General features: G+C 34.8%; 1 protein-coding gene across 1 annotated transcript in view; it reads left to right on the top strand.

Moving 5' to 3' along the window:
- The window catches only part of mv (lysosomal-trafficking regulator mauve), a 96279-nt gene that overhangs the window by 6297 nt on the left and 72960 nt on the right, over positions 1-17022 (top strand). The window contains exons 2-8 of the mRNA XM_089245932.1: positions 1166-1267; positions 3925-4007; positions 5124-5346; positions 7842-7932; positions 8070-8735; positions 13902-15664; positions 15777-15938. Of these exons, the coding sequence (XP_089102058.1) occupies positions 1199-1267; positions 3925-4007; positions 5124-5346; positions 7842-7932; positions 8070-8735; positions 13902-15664; positions 15777-15938 (3057 nt within the window). The 5' untranslated portion in view covers positions 1166-1198. The remainder of the gene's footprint in view (positions 1-1165; positions 1268-3924; positions 4008-5123; positions 5347-7841; positions 7933-8069; positions 8736-13901; positions 15665-15776; positions 15939-17022) is intronic.

Below are 17022 nucleotides of genomic sequence, written 5' to 3'. Positions count from 1 at the left end.
CCCAAGTGATTCATTCTATGACGATCTCCCTCGTGCCAGTCTAAATCATTTTTAAATGAAAATTGCAATTTTATTTATATTTACTTATTTTATATCGAAGGCTTGAATATTACTTTAATGATATAAAACTGCAGGAGGCTTCACTTTGTGAATCTCTTCTTGCATTGACACACGGCCCCCCACATCCTGAAGCAGAGCCCCTTGGCTGGCCCACAGACCAGACTTTTCACTGTCACCTCTGCAGTGAATTTATAGCGTGAAAAAACAAAAAATGATGAGAATCATCCTGGGCCCCTGGGCTGGTGCTCCGTCAGCCCCCACCCTTGTGGGGGGCCCCATGCGCACAACAAGAGGAGAGAGTCTTTCATGAACTTTAGCATGAATGCCGCTCCTATAATCAGTGACATCTTAGCAAATGGGTCCAAATCAAAGATGGGTCCCTAAACTATAGACAGATTTCATAATACAGTGAAACCTCGATATAATGATACTCTGTGATCATTGTAGAGGGGTTACCGTTCTATCAAGAGGTAGGCATTATCATCTAGCACAACCAAATTTATGCTATTGTTGGCATGTCTTCGGATTAGCATTGTTAGTGCAATAATAAAATGCATTCAAAGAATTTATTTGCAGCCAAAAATTCTAATTGATTGATGAATAAGATTCTGTCACTTGTTTCACGCTGTAAAGTAGTATCCTGCACAACACATTTGTGTACTTCACAGAAAGTAGCTCACAGAAACTTTGTTAACACTTTCTGATGGTAGATAGTACAAAATACTTATCTTATTGAATACTCTCAAAAGAATAAACACTGGTTAGGAATTTTAAAACATATTGAATGTGATTGTGAGTGAAATGTATAGAATATCATTGTATATTCGTTTCGAAATATTCTAAAAAATATTGTTGTAGAGTGATTTTTATCGTAGTAAAGAATACCGTTGTATTGACAGGAGTTTAACATTAGACTATAGGCAATTCTAAACAAGATCCAAAAATATCATTGCCGAGAGATTTATCATTATATCAAGTATTGTTGTAGTAAGGTTTCACTGTACACACATATGTGCACAATATGATTTTTGGTTGAGTTTGTCTTTCATTAAAATAATAAAGTCCCAAAAACATATTTTTTAATCTATTTTTTGCTTATTTGCAGATGTAGCATCAAATTTTTAAAGCTTAACATAGTATGGATAGCAAGGATAAAGAAGAACTGTTACATATATGGACCAAGTTTCTGAATACATCACCTTCAGAGGTAAATATGCAGGTTGTGTGATGACAGTACCTTTCTCTCTGAAAACGCATCCAACCTCTCCAAAGGATCAGTTTTTTGATGCAATGGGTTTTATGAGATTTTTGGCTACAAAAGGATACGGTTAGAGAGGTTTCAATGAACTATATATTAAAAGTCTGATACAATGAGTATAGCTTTTAATGAAAATCTTGCTGTTATATGAGTGATGTGCTATTTGTCAGTACCAAATTTAATGTTGAAGATACTCATAGCTTATAATGATAAGCCCATTTTCACAATATTTTTCCCCTCTATTATTACCTCTCGTAAGAACAAACTTTTACTTTTTCCAATATTGCAATTCTAACTACCAGTTTGACCAATTGTAACAGCTCTTCTTAAAATTAAATATGCCATTAAAATGTTTCATACTTAAATATGTGAGCATACTTCATAATATTAATATACGCCTTGTGAAAATGTGTACAAAACTTTTATATTTCAATACTTATTTAGTCAATAGAGTTGTAGTTGCTTGGGCATTCACATTATTTTGTAGCTTAGGTTTGAGCAGCAAGAATTAATTTAGGAAATAAAAATCTACATTAAGCTCATGACCCATGGATGGACAGAGATGGAGGGGGGGGGGCTATTCTAGTGTCAATGACTAAGTTCATTGATCTAATGTATATGCATATATATATGAATGACATCATCAAAATTCTTCTTTCCCCCACCCTTGCCTTTCAAGCCTATCCCCACAAGTACCTACAGGTCTAAAATACTTAGGATGTTTTGTTGTTTAATATTCCCATGCACTGTACAAGCTGTAAAATTTAATGTATGTCTTTTCTCACACTTCCATTCAGGGTGATAATTCTAGGGAAACATGCTTATATATAGGGTGCATAGGTAACAGGAGGTATGCAGGGGGTGGGAACTCTGCGCCAATTGCGCCAAAATTAACATCTTGTGCCATCCTGCTCCAATAGTATATTTTCGTATTTTTCTGCGCCAAATAGCGAATTTTGCTTCAGTATGCTGGGAATTTTGGGAAGGACGCCAAAAAAATGTTTCCTGCTTGCCGCGAAATGATTCTTTCCGAGAAGAGGACGTTTTATTCCACTGTACTTCGCCTTATTTAAACTATAGCCACTCATCAAGTTAAACTATAGCCACTCATCAAGCTTTCCATCGCGAAATCCCGATAATATCTGTGATCGTGCAACTGAAGATGATTTGCAATGGTCTTTCAGCTTTAAAGTGCAAATGTGAGTCAGTTTCCGTTTAAAAAAAAAAGAAAAAAAAAAGAAGTCGCTGCTGGAAGCAGCAATTACTGAGCAAAAATAATCTTAAATAGACTGGTGCAAAATATTTTATGACAGCCGCTCTTTCAAACAAGGTGTCGAAAGCCTGAAACATCAAAAAAAAAAAAAAAAACAAGCTGATGAAAAAATGTTTGATAACAAAAGGCAGTGCAGTTGTTTTATTTTGAAAAGGGGTGGGGGTTAACGAAAATATTCTTGTTAATTTCGCTGCTCCAATTATAAATATCTGCTCCGAATCATATTTTACTGCTCCAAAACTGCTCTCAATCCTGAATTTACTGCTCCAAAATTGCTCCGAATCCTGAAGTTTGCTGCACCGAAATAGACTTTTTCACTTCCCATCCCTGTGTATGGCATAGGGGTACGGGTAAAATGGTTTTCCTGCATTTATAAGTGCAAGTACAAGGCCATAACAGGCAAAATTCCCAACGATGTGGGAAAAAGTTGTAGCTTTTCCGTGAGTGGGTTTGAACCCAGGTATCCCTGAATTTTTTTCACCTTTGACTTCACGACTTATCAACCCACCACAACATCACTAAATGCTTTTAATGCTATTTTTCCCCAACTTTCCCACATTTTTTTAATTCAAATATTCCAATGCACTTAGAACCAGGATTTTTTTTTGACATCACCAGAGCCAGTCCAACAACTTTCTAATTAGGTTTTTATTTTAATTACTATAAAACCCCTTGCAACATGAATGAAATATCTGAGTACTACACGTTATTTAAATACTTTTTCTAATTGGAAGTATGTCTCTAGGATCAATGGTTCAAAGTAAAATGTGTCATACACCCTGTTACCTATACACCCTGTACATAGCACTTTAGAAATTTTGGTTGGCACTTAATTTTTCATTTTGTAATGCCCAGGTCTATATTAGATCATACTCATTCAAACTATTGTTCAAATGTCAGGTTGCCATGGTGACTAAATAAATGGCATTGGCACCTGAAATATATATGCTACATACAATAATTAAATTGGTGTCTGAGGCCTACACACAAGTTTTGGAAATAATGTCAGAATATCTAGCATTACAGGAAAGATTCATAATGTCCTGAAAAAAAAAGCAGTGAAACATTCTTCATCGTTTTGATCGAAAAGTATATGCTTAGCTCCTGAGAAAGTTGTCTGGCGCCTATGTTATTTTCATTATTTTTTAAAGATGCTATTAAAAACAATGCATAATATTTTCAATATACTATTTCTACAGAAGCTTGAAATAATTTTTTCAATCATATTTTACCTTATTCCTATGTGTATTGTTTGAAAAGTTCAGGAACGTTGATAAAATTTTAGAAATTTGTTCTATAATTTGAATTTCTCTTTTATTCAACTTTCTTATAGGATGGAGGTATTTGGTTAGATGCATTCTTGGCAAAATTTTTGAACCTTGCAGCAAAAGAAGAAGAAAAAGAATTAAAATTAATGTAAGAATTAATTTACTCCCTTCTGAAATTTCATACAGTAACTCCTCGTCACACTGAGGCTCATTATTGCATGCTTTTTGATATTTTGTAGCTTTTGCTTAAACCGATGTTAAGAATTTAAAATAGTCGTAGAAACGAATTTCTATATAAATTTATGGTTTTTATCGCATTTTTTATTCGTGTCCTGACATGTATAACCTTCTTTTCTCCTTTTTTCAGTCATTTTCTCATATTTCGGGGGGGGGGGGGTGCAGACCCCTCAAGTCCCTTCCCCTCTTGCTATGGCCTTGATCAGAATTTTTCTTACTTGAGTTTAATTTACTTATGTCCAACTTGGAATCTTTTTGCAAATGTACCGCCACTTCTCTTTCTGAAAGTTCTTGAACCATTTCATGTAAAATTAAAGATTCAAATAATAAAAAAGTATTGAAAAAAAGGAAGCTAGTGTTTTCAGAGCATGTTTCCTTTCAGTGCAAGCATCAAGCTGAACAGTCTCAACATTTTAGAAGCTTATTATTTATCCATCTGCATGTTTCAGACACAGAAATGAGCTGACCAAATCACAAATAGATGGGGGCACCTATGTCCTTGACTTGGTTGTGTCAACACCAGCTTTAGTGGTTGTTGACTAATGCTGGTGGTTGTGTGTGCATGTACATTAGTGTAAAGTTAAATGATCTTCATTATCTCTCATCTTCCTGATTTTTGAAGAGAATACAATTTTGAAGCTGTTCATTTTAGCTTTTATTCAATTTTTTGTCTTTTTTATAGTGTTCCTCTGTGTTTTAAAAAACTTATCTTTAAATTTTGGGTAGAACTGGAACAAATCAAACAGTTTTACTAACAACCCTCTGAGTTTGTCAGTCCATAACAGAACATCCTGCATATACAGTACAACCCAGCATCCTTTAAAAATTAATATTTGTTTCATTACTCTTTCATTTTTTTTTCTTTTGGCTTAATAAATAACTTTTGGTTAAGTTTTTATTACATGTGTGTTACATGAAGCTTTATTAAATTCAGGTGTTCATATAAAAAAAAAATCTATTGAGATGAGCAAAACAATGATTCCACTCACTTCTTTTTTCTCAATATTTCCCCTCGGATTCTTATCAGGTGGAATAATGCTAGTAACCCATTAGCGGATCAGTTCCTCATTGATGTGCATCAAATCTCTAGCGGCTCCTCTGTTTCACATGATGACCATTATGATAAAAGTTACACTACAGAGTCGGAGAGCAGTGAAGCTGAACTGGAGACTTCACATATGCTTCAGAAATATCTTCTGGAAGGAAGGGGTTGGAAATTACTTTGGTGCTTGAAGTTATTAGGTATTGAGGTAATAACTTCATTTTTGTTTTGAATATTCAAATAGGTAGTGATTAGATTTTGTTTAGAAAAATGAAAATAGATTTTTGATGATTTTATTCACTTTCATGCACTGAATTTTTTAGTTTTTAATTTATTATTTATTACTTTTGTTCATGTAATAGCCCCCTTATTCGATCATTTAAAAACTTCAGTTGCTCAGTCTGCCTATATAGATACATTAGGGTACTAATATGTTATAAATTTTCAACTCTAAAATTGTGGACATCAATTGCTGGCTACATGTCATTAAGATGAATGTGGGAAAATCTACTCAATTAAAGACTGGAATTAAAAAAAGGCTGTAACAGAGAAAATGTTAATTCCAAGGAAAATTGATGTAAAGGGGGAACTGATGTGTTGAAAGACATACATCAAGTGCTACCTAGTGGAAGCTACAACAAACTAACCAATTGTCGGGGAACTTTCAGCCTTATTTCATTGCATTGGCTATTAGAACTTGCATTTTTTTTTTCTGGATAAAAAAACAAACGATTTTTTAAAAAATGACACTTGGTCTTTTTTAATTCCAGTCTTCAATTTTTGCTAACTGGTTCTTAACAATAGGTTAAATTAACTACCATTTGCTACAATGAAAACAAAATTATACCAAGTTCAGGTCTGGGAATGTATGGCGAATCTAGATATTACTACTTTACCACATACATCAACTCTAGTCATATTGCCATACAGCAATTTATTACTGATTAAGCTGAGTCTGAAAACTTTCTCTCTAGAGAAAAGTCATTATATACTTCCATAAAAGTGAGTTTTCCTAAAAGCAGGTTTTTGTGCCATGTGAACCAAACAGGACCATTTTGTATCTGCAGAAACCGACAATTTTATCGCTCTGCATACTTGTGCATTCTTCTATCACTTGCTCATCCTCTTCAACAGTGAATCATACTTTGGATGCCATTTTGCACATTAAAAAAAGGAGACAGAGAAAGGGAAAGAACTGCAGTGTAAAAATGAAGAAAATTTCAGTGAAACTCACAGAAATTGACTCCTCCAAAAGCAGCCATTCATGCCCGACGTAAAGCTCTGCCGTGAGACATGTTGCGCTTTGTAGAAAAACATTCATGCTGCTTTTTCTCCTATGGTGAGTGGACGGTATGTCTTGCTAGGTGATTCATGTTGCATAAAGTGCAAAAAACCTGCTCCTGGGAAAAAATGCCTCACACATCTTAAGCATGAAGGGAACTTTGCAAGGACATATTGAGAAGGCACCATCTATTAGTGGTCACCTTCAGTTCTAGTAGAGAAAGAACTTATCTATATCCTTCCCTAAAATCAAACTTGTGGACGTGATGTGGTAGCCTTCATGGTGGTATACAAACATCTTACTACTGAGCCACTCGCACCCTTCTAGATATAACTGGCATTACAACCTCTTTCTGTAGTGTTCCATAGACAAAATGTTATAAGTTACTTTAAAATTTTACGTGACCACAGTTTTCATTCAAGATGTCACAAAAAATAATAAAAATTATTTATAACAATTTGCCTCTGTTGGTTTCTTCATAAACTGAAAGGGAAGAACACAGCATTTTTCCTTCTAACATTTACCGAACAAGACTCTGGAATGTGAAAAACTCAATTTTTTTACGACAGTGACATAACATTTTGCTATCTCAGCACAGATATGATATTATAGTTTATAAATAATTTTATTGTTATTGTATTTGATATTTAGAAAAAGGGTATTTTATAAAAATATGATATGGACAAAGACTTAATCTATAAAACAGGGATTATTTACTGTAAATATGTACAGTCGAATCCCGTTGTAATGAATACTTTTATGGTGAAAAAAAATCCTGTTTTAACAAACACTTTTCTAATCCCCCAGGTAAGTTTGCATAGGAACAATGCATACCCCTTGGGTCCCTTTATAACGAAATTTCATTATAACAAAGTGATTTATTTGGTCTCTTGGAGTTTGTTATAATGTGATTCGACTGTATGTGTGGAAGGAATGGTAATTTTATTTGAACTTATGTCCATAACTTATAGCATGCCACATTGTGAGAATTAATTCACTGATTGATTGAATCAAAGGATCATTAAAATCAGAGCACAATTTTTCACTGTGCTAATTTTTTCAGGTGTCAATGTGAACTTGTCTCTGTGTGACAGTTATTGCATATATCTCTGCTTTTATTTTTATAATTAATGCTCCTATCAAGAGTTATCACTCAATAATTTGATCAGCCAATCAATAACAGTAATTTGAATTCAACTTTTGAATTCAATGTCATTTACAACTACACTTGTGAATATCTTTACTGCCCAATAAATTTTATAAAGAAGCAGGTCGAGTAAAATCATTGTCCAAAGACTCAAAAAAGAAAGAATGGAACAGAAATTCTTAAAAGTCGTTAAATATTCAAAAATTAAAAAAATGTTTGGAATGAATTATCATTATCAGTTATTTCTATTCACTTTTGAATTTGGTTTTTATAGAATCTGAGTTGTGCAAAAGATCTCATTGTGGTTCTGATAAGTCACATATCAGTTGCAATGTCCTTTCCTTCCCAAATGTCATCGATACCAGGTATACTTAACACATTCTTGAATTTATTAAAAGTATGACAAATTAGTCAAATTTTGCTTATAGGCAAATAACTTACAGAAGTGTGAAACAATTGGTTGTGTTGAAAAATATTCACTTGGTTTGTATTTTTATTACAGATAACTTTCTGACAAAAATGATGAAAAATGATAATGGAATAGTCTTCAATACAAATACGATTGATGTATCGCCTTCCAGCATTAATCATCATCATCATTTTTTCTTGAACTTCAAAAGTAGAAACAGGAAGAGTGCTAGCAAGCTAAACAAATTAGCACTGAGGCAGAGAATCCAAAAACAAAAAGAAAAATTTATCGGTAGTGACGAGTCTAGTTCTGAATCTGAAGTTTGCATTCAGCTGTTGCCGAGGGTCAAATCTGTTGATCAGATAAATCAATTTGCCAGAACCAATAATTTAGACACTCATCCCACACACACTGCGTATCCTTCAGAAAGGGATGATCTTGACAGTGGTTTTCCCGGTGATAATGCAGTGTCTAATGATCAGATTGTGTCTGACTTCAAGAAGTATTATTTAGGTGTTACTGACTATGTAATTTTTGTTCTGCACTTCTTGGAAGAAATCACAATGTTGAACCAGCAGAATTCCATACTGTGCTCTATGTGCTGTCCCTTGATAAGGGATTTTTCATTGAAGGCTCTTAATCATGTGACTCAGCGAACCTACAGTCTTGAGGGTTGGTCTGCCCTTCAAGTGAAAGATTTGAGAAATAATTTACTCAGGTTGTTGTTTTCTTCATTAGCATCTGCGAGAAATGTATCAGGTATTTCAGTTTTTTATTTGTGAATTTTTTTTTGTTTTCTCCATTGAAACTATACTGTCATATTTGTGACACTGTGTATCATAATTTTTGTTCACATGAAAAAAAACCTAAAATAGCACAAATTTTAGATAAATAACCATTAAATTTATGGCATTTCTTTCAGAAATATCTGTTTATAGTTTATAACTATTAGTTATTACACACAGTTGTCAAGCTTCTAGTTACTATTGGTTATTACAGTGGTTTTAAATGTCTGTGCATTTGGAAGTGTCAAATTTGTAAGATAGACCCAACTTACAATACAGTGGAGTACTTTGTCATTCAGTTCTTCAAAATTGATCAGTGCCCTATATTGAAAAGTTAGCAACTATATTAATAGATTATGTAAGTTCTTAAGCTCTCGTGACATATTCTTGAAAATTATGTGGTGGCATAATCCCCCTAAAAGAATGCATAAAATGCATTAAAAATACCTGGCTACATTGAATTTACCTAACGTTTTCAAAAGTACACTCAGTATAAATTTTGTAGCTATAACAAACAAAAAACCATGATTATTGACTTGCATTGAAAATAACATGTCACAGGCATATACTGATGACAATTATAGAATTTAGATCGTAATTAATGCAGAGCTTGACAAATCCCAGACACTAGGTTCACTAAAAAATTGGTATTAGCACATAAAGTTATCTATACCATGATACCTTGATTAACAAGAGGATAATCCTTCCGCATTCATGTTCTTAAGCCGAAATCTTTGTTAGCTGAAACACAATTTCCCATAGGTTCCTGTGGAAAATCATTTAATTCATTTCAGGTAGTGCCCAAAATTTGAAGATAAATTTTTTATAGTGTTACCAAAGAATACTATAAAAAAAACAAAAATTGACAGAAGGCTGAAATGAACGGCTTAAAAATTACATAAATTAGAATTTATAACATGAGATACTGAAGATTGTTTTAATTTGTCACTATGAACTCAACTAACACCAGGTTGTGACACAACCCAGTCAACGTAGTCGGGACCACGTAGTCGGGAATGCGGGTTAGTTAATGATAATCACAACAGTACTGACGGGGAATTACCCACCTCTGACTTGGATGGCTTCTCGATTGACAACAAACCACCGGGCAAATTAAAATGTGTGTTAATAAATGCCAGGAGCTTGGGTAACAAGAAAGATTTTTTAGAAACTATGATAGTTGTGGAGGACTTGGATCTTATAGCCATTACAGAATCTTGGGCAAACGATGGGGATGAATCTTTCTTACACATCTCCGGATACGATACTTTTTTGAGAAATAGATCTGATAGGAAAGGGGGTGGAGTGTTGATATACGTGAAATCATGTTTGAAGGCTAGAGAGTGTAACGTGCAGAGAAGTGATATTGAAACCATATGGGTTGAACTTGAGAACAAAAGACGTCATAAGCTTATTGTTGGGGTTTGTTACAATCCACCGAATAGGGATCAAAATTATATCGCCAAAATGCATGATGAAATTTCCTACATGTGTAAGCGAAAGAGGGTTCTCATACTAGGGGATTTCAATTACCCGGGTATTGATTGGGAGAACCTTTCATCTGGAAATCAGTATGAAAGAGACTTTCTTAAGTTGGTGCTCGAAAATTTTTTGTATCAGCATGTATCAGAAGCCACTAGGGGTACTGCTATTTTGGATTTAGTTCTTACTAGTTCTGAGGATCTAGTTGAACATGTTTCGGTGGGGGAAGAGTTTTCTTCCAGTGATCATCGTATCGTCAGATTTCTCTGTAACTTTTCCTCGGGTAAGGTTGATAACAAAAGACTGGTTCCTTGTTTTCGGAGAACTAACTTTGATGTTTTGCGAAGAAGGTTAGCGGAAGTTTTCAAAGACCGGTTGGAATCAGTAGGGGTGGTAAGTCAATGGGAAGAATTTAGTACGAAGCTGTCCTCTGTTTTGCACGACGTCATACCCTTTGTTCGAAAAAAGCGTGTTTGTACATCACACCCTCTATGGTTCACGGATAGCGTGCGGAACCTTTATCTTGAAAAGAAAAGAGCATTCAGAGAGTATAAAAGTGGACGAGGTGACCTATCATTGTTTACTGATAAAAGAAGACTGTTGAAGAAAGCGATAAGGGATAGTAAAAAGCAAGTTGAATCTAGGTTGGCAGATAACATTGGCTCCGACCCAAAATCATTTTTTCGATACGTCAATAATGGATGTAAGGGGACAGTTGGCCCCCTCTCGATAGGAGGCTCAAAAGTAGAGAGCAATGTAGGCATGTGTAGTGCTTTCAATGACTTTTTCGCGTCGGTTTTTAATGGAGATAATGATATTCGATATACGGGTGTTGCATGGGGTAATAAAACGCTCAACGATATTCAAGTGGAAGACGTGGAGGTCCTAAATCTTCTAAGAAATGTATGTGCAAGCAAAGCACCAGGACCAGATGATATCTATCCCAGGGTTCTCAGGGAAGGTGCTAATGAATTGTTGGGGCCAGTCGCACAGATATACAGGAGTAGTGTTGCTGAGGGTATCGTCCCGAGAGATTGGAAACTGGCTAACGTTGTTCCTATATTTAAGAAGGGTAGTAGAGAAGTGGTGTCTAATTATCGTCCAGTGAGTTTGACGAGCTCCCTCTCGAAAATTTTGGAAATTATCATCAAAAGGCAGTTTGTGAAGTGGATAGACGAGAATAATGTATTGTCGGATAATCAGCATGGGTTCAGGAAGGGGAAGTCATGTGTAACTAACCTCCTTTGCTTCTATGATTACGTGACTAAGGCTTTGGGTAAGAGCAAAAATGTCGACGTGGTTTACCTTGATTTCCAGAAGGCATTCGATCGGGTCCAACATGGCAAACTCTTGAAGCGTTTACACGAGATTGGAATAGGGGGCAACTTGCTGAATTGGATAGAATCGTGGTTAAGAGATAGGTCGCAACGAGTTATGGTGAACGGGGAATTCTCTGGTTGGACAGACGTCACAAGTGGAGTTCCTCAGGGAAGTGTCCTTGGCCCCATACTTTTTTCACTTTTTATCGATAAACTCGATCAGGGTATCGATGGAATTACTAGCAAATTCGCAGATGATGTGAAGCTAATGGGGGTAATCGGGAATGAAAGCGATAGGGAGTTGCTCCAGACCAACTTAAACAAGATTGCAGCATGGGCAAATGAATGGAGCATGACGTTTAGCGTAGATAAGTGCATGGTCGCTCATTTTGGTTCGAACAACCCACGGTTCTCTTACGAGTTGAATGGTGTCACTATCCCGGATGCAACTAGAGTCACCGATTTGGGAATTCTCATTGACGAGCGACTTAAGTTTTCTGAACATTGTTCAGCGGTTGTCAAAAAATCGAATAGAATGCTTGGTCTCATTTTCAAAAAGGTCTCTTCGCGTTCTCCTAAAGTCATTCTTCCGCTTTTTCGAGGCTTAGTTCGTCCTGGACTGGAGTATGCTGTAAGGTTTTGGAGACCATACCTACAGAGGGACATAGACTTGGTTGAAGGGGTGCAGAGAAGAGCTACGCGTGTCCTTATTGGCACACAGGGCTTGAGTTATGAAGAAAGACTTCATTTTTTGAATATGTTTACATTGGATGAACGCAGGTGTCGAGGAGATATGATCGAAGTGTTCAAAATTTTCAATGGGATGGATAGGATGGACCATGAACTTTTAGTACACCGCCAATCGACTGCTTTTACAAGGGGACACCAGTATCGATTGGTGAGGGACAATGCAAGGTTATGGTGTCGCAGGGAATTTTTCTCCAATAGGGTTGTTAATAAATGGAATAGCTTACCCCCGGAGGTAGTAAATTGTAACACAATTGACACGTTTAAAAAGAAATACGATAAACATGTTGGGGTAAATCGGGAAGCTATCCATTCTTAGAATAAGACAACCATAAGTATGCTTTATGGGCATTGTATAATATTTTATCACGTGTATATATTGTTTATAACTTGTGTTAATTGCATTTTTAATTGGGTTGCTGTATTTTTGAAACATATGACAACCATATTTTTATGGGCATCTTTTTATCAGCCACCTCGTTGGGCATTTTGCCTGTTGTGGTGTTGTATTTGTATTTGTATTTGTATTTGTATAAGTTTGTAGGTGTCCCCATCTATTAGTGATTTGGTCGGCTTATTTCTGTGTCTGATACATGCAGATGGGAAAAAATAAGCTTCTAGAATGTCCAGACTGTTCAGTTTGATGCTAAGAGTCTTGCGCTGAAATGACACATGCTTTGAAAACATAGGCTCCTTTTTTCCCCAGGTTTTTATCAGTTGGATCTTTCATTTTACACGAAATGGAGGTACGTCTGCGAAAAGATTCCAAGTTGAATGTGAGTTTAATCAGCTGATAGTAATTCAGATGATGTTTGGCCTTGAAATTCAGTTCACAACATGGCTGTGTTAGGTTAGCATGTGTATCCATATCAGCAAAAATGTTCCATTAGCTGAGGCAGCAAAATCAAGAAAAAATCTGCATCTGCTGAAAAATTTGTATGCTGATGCATTTGTTAGCCAAGGTATCACTGTATGTGGTTACTAAATTGGAGTCAAGAACACACAAAATTCATGTAATTCATATCAGCATGAAAGAAGGGTGGCTATGTCTTAGAGATGTTGGAAATGGAAATAAACAACAGACGTACCGTCACCAATAGCAAGTCTGGACTTACAGCTAAGGACACTACAATATTAATTTACACTTTGATTCATTATTATTATTTTGTTAATACGCCTGTAGGCAGGCTTCTTGTTACTTTGTTATACAAATTTAATAAAATTCCTGGCACACACACCCATCTCTCAGGAACCCTTCTATATCTCCTTAAGATGAGAAGTGGGGTGTGTCCAGTCGTTCAATGTGGGTGTGTATATGGTTAAGTAGTGGTAGTTCTTTGAAAACTTTTGACATTAATGTTTGTAATATAAAATTTTCAATATTTTTACATTATAAAAATTCTCTGGTTGATAGTTTTTAATATATAAATATCTGAAGTTTGTGCTCTTTGTAAAAATAATAGAGAAAAAAAGTAATTTTAGTTAAAAGATTCCATTGTGCTGGCTAATATAGGTATTGTTTCTCAAAATTTTATTATTATATTTTAGTGATTATCACTTGACTTACATAAAAATTTTTTTTTTAATTGCAGGAGCATTAACTGCTGGACATGTCAAGATGGTACTACTTGCAGTTATGCCATTTACTTCGAATATTATTTCCTCCGAGTCTTCAAAAAAGGATTTTGATTTAAAAGATGTTATTTTTATGTGTGATGTTGCATCTGGTGTTTTGTCCATTGTTACATGTGTAGTCAAGTCATGTTCCACCGATCATGTCCAAATTATCAAAATTATACGAAACTTTTCTAATTCAGAAGTTATAAAAATATTCTGCAGCATCGCTTCTTCTTTTGAGAATATCCATGCTTTAGACTATTATTTATCAATTATACTGCACATGATAAAAAGTCTCATATTTATTTTGAAAAGCACCAGAGCTCAGTTTTTACAGCAAAAATTGAACAAATATTTTAAGCCAGAACCTCAAAATCTAAACAGTGTTCCTCACCACCATTGTGACATACTTGGCTGCGGATTTAGTCATAGTTTAACTCAAAATGTGCCAATGTGTTCAGTTGCTACCATGTCTCATCTTTTTCTGAAGATCTATAGCAGTTTGAAATCAGATTTGATGAAAAGGACTGTTTTGAAAAATATTCGTGAATGTGGAATATGTTGTTGTATGAATCAAAACTTCATACTTGATGAGATTTTTTATCACTTCGAAAAACATTCGATAGAGTTGCAACAGTCAATTATTTCACTGCTTGAAAAAACAATTTATCCTCAGCTAGGAATTGTTTCAGACAGTAGTGTGTGGTGTCCATTTTGTGAGAAACGTAAATTCAGTTATTCTCAAGGCATGCTTACAAATTTTTCTGTTGAGCATATAGAATCAGATGCCGAAAGTTTTCTATGTGAACAAGGTGATTTGAACTCAACGTGGAAGTCTCTCATGATATACTCTGACCTTTTATCTACAACAAGTCCGGTGGTAGTCAACCTTATAGCAAAGCATATTGCTTATTTAATGCTACATGGAGCAGATTATATCAGGAATGAAGTATTCAAAGGTATCATTCTCCCGGATATGCTGAAATTAGTTTTCAAACTTCGTAGCAAAATGCAGTTATCTCAATCCGAACAAATTAGAATAGATTGTTTTTTATCATTACTATCAGCGGTACTTTGTAACAGCGCTGAAATGGATGCCTTTGTACGTTTTGGAGGCCTGGGAGTCCTGTATGAGCTTTTGTTTGTTCCTTCTTCACGATTGCCAGCTCTTGAAGCTCTTAAAGTATTAATAATTGTTGAAATGCAAAGCTATGCATCTGAAAATACAGGCATTGCAAAACTATATGCTTCAAATACAGTTTATAGTTCATCAAGTACAGCCATGATGACTTTCAGTGACATACTATGCCAATATAGTAAATTTTTTCTCCAGAAACTCAATAAAACTAACCAGACAATTCAAGATTATTTGAATCCTCAAGTATTCCAAAAACTGAGTGAAGGGTGTTGCTCACATATCAGTGGCTTCAGATTCCTTCAGAACGATGAGGGTGATACCAAAAATGTCTTCAATGAGGAGTTATTAGCCAGTCTGAAGTTTCTGTGTGACTTGTGGAAAGTCTGCAGGGATATTGTTCTTAAGGTGCCATCAGATTCAAATTACTTATGCAATCATGCTATGTGGGACAGTTATAATTTATTTATTTCTCTACTTCGGAATATGAACAAGTTCATGGAAAATGAGTGCAAAGATTATTTTGATGGAGTTCTTCGTCTCATGGAAAACCTGTTGACTGTATTCTTACACTTTAAAGATTCAAATCAAGATGTTGCTTCGGTAAGCGAGAATTTCATAGATTCTCAAGTTTATTTGTTTTTCAAACACAATATATTTTTATTTTGTCACATTTACATGTATCTCTTGTACAAATTTATGAATTTTTTACTAGAGATTACCAAGCAAAGAAATCATCCTGAGAAATATCAAAACATTCATCGAAGGCTACGAGAATATCTCTTCTGGGGATTTGCAACATTTGTTAAATTGCTTACTACAGTGTTGTTTATTCTATACAGCTCTAGAAGATGAACCTACGGTCTCTATGAAAAAGGTATTTCCCTCTTCTTTTTTGTCTATTTTCACATTATATGATGTTTTGTGGTTAGCATTTGCTGAACAATGAGGCAAGCACTGGAATAATTTGCACCATAAATTGCGCTTCACACTGAAAGATTGAAAGATAAATCAATCTTGTTTGAATTGAAAGATCAATCAATCTTGTTTGAATTGAAAGATCAATCAATATTGTTTGAATTGAAAGATCAATCAATCTTGTTTGAATTAAAAGATCAATCAATCTTGTTTGAAGACAAAGTTATACTGTGATACCTCTGCTTAAGAATTTTTTGGCATTTTTCTGTCTTGGCTAATGAGTATGAATTGGCTAACAAACATTTTAGTTGATATGTGCCATCATATAACTACCCTGACGAGGGCTAAATTTTCATGATAATCAAAATGAATCCAATGAGTTGAAGTCACTCGAGTCAGATTAATTCATTTCCCCCTCAGAGTCATTTCCAGATACAACTCTCTTTCAGATATCTATTTCATGTGAAATGAATAATTAAGCTAAGAGAAAATGCATTTAAAAAAAGGGGAAAAACCCTCAGACTTGAATGGTTTCAGTGGATATGGTAGGACTTTATACCAAACTGAACAGTCTGGACATTCTAGGAACTTATCTTTTACATGTGCATGTGTGAGAGAGAAATGAGCTGCTATATCACATAGTACACAATTTTTTTTTGCACCACGACTCACAAACCCAACTGCATAGTGTAAAATAATATTTATTTTTATTTGTATAAATATTCAGTTTTTCCATGTTCCTTTAAATTCTCCTTCATTCAGTTGTAAAGCTGTTCAGTTCAGTCTTCTGCCAATTTTTGTATTTTTAGTGCTTCTTAGTAGTTTTATGATACTTGTCTTCAAATTTTGGGCCATCTCTAGAACGAATTACGCTATTTTTCATAGAAACCTATTGAAAATAGTGTTTCAACTAACGAATGTGATTCTGGAATAATTATCTTTCTTAGCTGAAGGTTTGCTGTATTTTAATCATAATTTTTTTAAAAACAAAGTATTTATTATTATTTTTTAATTTTCAATTATATTTTCTAAACCTGTATATT

Source organism: Pholcus phalangioides, unplaced genomic scaffold (assembly GCF_987345545.1).
Source record: "Pholcus phalangioides strain wild (caught in Gottingen) unplaced genomic scaffold, Ppha-v1.0 ptg000016l_1, whole genome shotgun sequence".
Lineage (NCBI taxonomy): Eukaryota > Metazoa > Arthropoda > Arachnida > Araneae > Pholcidae > Pholcus > Pholcus phalangioides.
This window is presented reverse-complemented; position numbering and strand designations above follow the sequence as displayed.